The 3,310-nt window shown below is 52.7% G+C and overlaps 1 protein-coding gene across 1 annotated transcript in view; it reads right to left on the reverse strand.

Moving 5' to 3' along the window:
- The window catches only part of SLC35B4 (solute carrier family 35 member B4), a 13,177-nt gene that overhangs the window by 3,570 nt on the left and 6,297 nt on the right, over positions 1-3,310 (reverse strand). The window contains exons 5-8 of the mRNA XM_017807860.1: positions 3,053-3,134; positions 1,480-1,540; positions 912-1,021; positions 651-726 (exon numbers count right to left, since the gene is read on the reverse strand). Coding sequence (XP_017663349.1) covers positions 651-726; positions 912-1,021; positions 1,480-1,540; positions 3,053-3,134 — 329 coding nt within the window. The remainder of the gene's footprint in view (positions 1-650; positions 727-911; positions 1,022-1,479; positions 1,541-3,052; positions 3,135-3,310) is intronic.

Below are 3,310 nucleotides of genomic sequence, written 5' to 3' on the forward strand. Positions count from 1 at the left end.
ACAAGAGATTTTGCAGATGTTTCTGCTTGGAAATGAGGAACAGAAGATGGAAAAAGGAACAGGCTAAAAGGAAAAAAGCTTTAAAAGGGAAAAGCTCCGTCCTTGTGGTGTCCAACCCGGATGAATCCAGTGTGTGACTCTGACAGTGCTCAGGTGGCAAAGCCTGAGTGGCACCAGCAACCCAAAATCCAGCAGGTCCAGGAGGATTTGCTCCTGTTATTCCCATTTTTGACCTCCCATGTTCCTTTTCCCAAGGGTCACCCCATGGATGAGTGATGTGGCTTGGTCTGTGTGTGGGGATTAGTGAGAAACCTGGGATTTCATCCTGGAATCCCAATGGTTTGGGTTGGAAGGACCTTAAAGGTCATCCAGATGGGCAGGGACACCTTCCAATCTCCCAGGTTGCTCCAGGATCCATCCCAGCCTTGGACACTTCCAGGGATCCAGGGGCAGCCGCAGCTTCTCTGGGAAATCCATTCCAGCCCCTCCCCACCCTCCCAGGCAGGAATTCCTTCCTGAAAATTCAAAGGGCTTGCATATCCCAAGGTGATTGCATATTCCGAGTCTGGAAGGCACAACTGCCGGCCTGAAAGATTCCCGGAGCGTTTTCCAGAGGATGGGAAGGTCCAGACCAAGGATTCCCAACTCACCGGACTGGCTGAAGAGCACGGCGTGCTGGTAGATGTTGGGGGCCAGGAGCAGGAACCCAGGGAGTGGCAGGGCATGCTGGGGAGAGAACAGAGCCTTGGTGACGGGAATCCACCCCAGGTGATGGGAATCCACCCCAATTCCCAGCCTGGAAAACCGCCCTCGCGCAGCCGGATGGGAGAGCGCGGCCCTCCTCCGGATCCGCGCCAAGCCGGGAGCCAAAGGGGCTCTTGGAGCAGCTCCAGCTGCCCAGCAGGACTCACATTGTAGAAGAGGGCCTCTTTGGAGTGCTTCCCAAACCTCTGGTACAGAGTCTCCTGGAAAATCCCCATCCTGGCGGACATGAGGAGGGCGAAGGTGAGGGCGGCGATGCCTGCAAGGGAAGCACAGCTCCAACAGGGACACTCCCACAATTTGGCTTTCCCGGGATAAAAAAAAGCCAAGCCAGAAAACTGGGAACAGCCCTGGGACACAAGAGTTTTATTCCCAAGGCTGGGATGCCAAGAGACACAAGAGTTTTATTCCAAAGGCTGGGATGCCAAGAGACACACAGGGTTTCATTCCAAACGTGCCAAGGGACCTCTTAAAAATAACAGGCTCGGCCCTAAATTGGTGGGTACCAGGGATAGTTTTGGCCTCTCCTGACAAAACATCAATCCCAGATTTTCCCAAAGAGCCTCCAAAGGTATAAAACCGGACTCCAGGGGCAGATTTTAAAGCCTCCTCCCTGGAATTCTGTGCTGAAGGAACGCCTGAAGCAGCCCTGCAGAGGAATCGAAGCCGTCAAAAGCTGAGTCTTGCCAATATTCCAGGAATTATCCTGGCACTCACCCAGCAGCCACCACAGGAAAACCTGGACTCCATCCTCTTCGTTTAGGCTGGAGTCGGATGCCTGGAGGGAGACACAAGAGTCACCACCACGTCCCACCCGGACCTCGCTTCGTGTCTCGTGTTCCAAGCGAATCCCAAGGTCTCACATTCCCCAGAGCTGCTTCCCCGGCACCATTTGCTTCCCACCCTGCACCAGATCCCGGCAAAAAAAAGGCTCAGTGTCCCATCAAAAAGCAGCTTCTCTGAAAGAAACGCCCTGACTTGGGAAAAGGCGGGATTCTCCCACCACAAAAACAATTTAGTGTCACTTGAAAGGCTCCCAAACCAGCCCTTCCACAGGTTCCTCTGGGCCCATCCCAGGGATGAGTGCGCAGGGAGGAAAAAGAGCTTTGGGCAAGCCTAAAACCAGGCCTAAAACTCCCTCAGAAAGCTCCCAAACCAGCCCTTTCACAGGATCCTCTGGGCCCATCCCAGGGATGAGTGTGTAGGAAGGAACAAGGGCTTTGGCCAAGCCCCAGTCAGGTGCTAAAACCCCAGTCAGGTGCTAAAACCAGGCCTAAAACCTGGTTTGTGGTCAATTCCTTAAGGAAAGCAGGCTAAAGGTGCTGTCAGAGCAGGGTAAAACTCCCTCAGAAAGCTCCCAAACCAGCCCTTTCACGGGTTCCTCTGGGCCCATCCCACAGATGAGTGTGCAGGAAGGAACAAGGGCTTTGGCCAAGCCTAAAACCAGGTCTAAAACCTGGTTTGTGGTTAACACATCAAGGAAAGCAGGCTAAAGGTGCTGTCAGAGCAGGGTAAAACTCCAGACTTGCCTCCCCTCTTTCCCTGTAATTCAGGGAAAATTAACTCACTCCCCTTTGCCCCAGCTCTATCCCAAATCCTGGATTAACACCCAGCCCTTCCCCAGACGTTCTCAGTGCCTTAAAAGCCCTTAAATGCCAGGGAATTTGGAGGTTTGACAGCCCAGTTTTTCATTCCCAACCTCCCAGAGCTGGATTAAGTGCAGCCAATTTTCCCTGGAGCAGCACTTTGGGCCACGTTCGTGCCATCCCTTGCCAGGATGAGGCCGAGGGTGCTGAGCCAGGGAAGCTCCAAGGGCTGGATTCCTAGATTTCCTCCCTCCCTCCCATTCTCCAAACACAGGCTGGATAACCAAAGGTCTGGAAAAATCCCTGCCTGAAAGCCAACCACCTTTTTTGGGATGAAAAGAGTGAAGATGGCCGAGTTTTGTTTAGGATTCACCCGCTCCTGAGTAAGGGAAAAAAACCCCAGCTTTTATCTGTTATCTCTGTGGCAAAAAAAAAAACAAAACAAAAAAAACCAAAACAAAACAAAAAAAAAAAGGTTTATTCTGAGCAAAAAGCAGGCTAAAAAGGCATTTATAATTAATTTAAATCCCACATTTCTGTGTGCATTCCTTCCCTCCAAAGCACAGGGAAATAAAACCAGGAACGGGGGAGCGGGTTGAGAGGGAGGAGACGCTTCATGTCTCCCTCAGGCAAAGGGAATTATGAGGAAGGGGCTGGAATAACGAGGGTCAGAGCCAGGATTGGGGTTCTTTCCCGGTCCTTACCACTTGCTTTGCAGACATGAAAGTGCAGGTGAAGATCCCAAGGGATACCAGGGCTATGGAAGTGTATTTGGACACGCTGTACCTGCCCAGGGAAGAGAGAGGAGACACCTCAGCGACCCAGCTCAGCTCCTGCTCTCCAGCAAACCCCGGAAATCTGGGATAACGGGCTGTAGTGGGGTTCTGGGGCTGGGGTTTGGTAGCGGGGGGGTGCTCCAGGGGTGGCTTCTCTTGGAAGCTGCTGGAAGCTTCCCCCTGTCC

The sequence above is a fragment of the Lepidothrix coronata genome, unplaced genomic scaffold (genome assembly GCF_001604755.1).
Source record: "Lepidothrix coronata isolate B3197 unplaced genomic scaffold, Lepidothrix_coronata-1.0 Scaffold20, whole genome shotgun sequence".
Classification (NCBI taxonomy): Eukaryota; Metazoa; Chordata; class Aves; order Passeriformes; family Pipridae; genus Lepidothrix; species Lepidothrix coronata.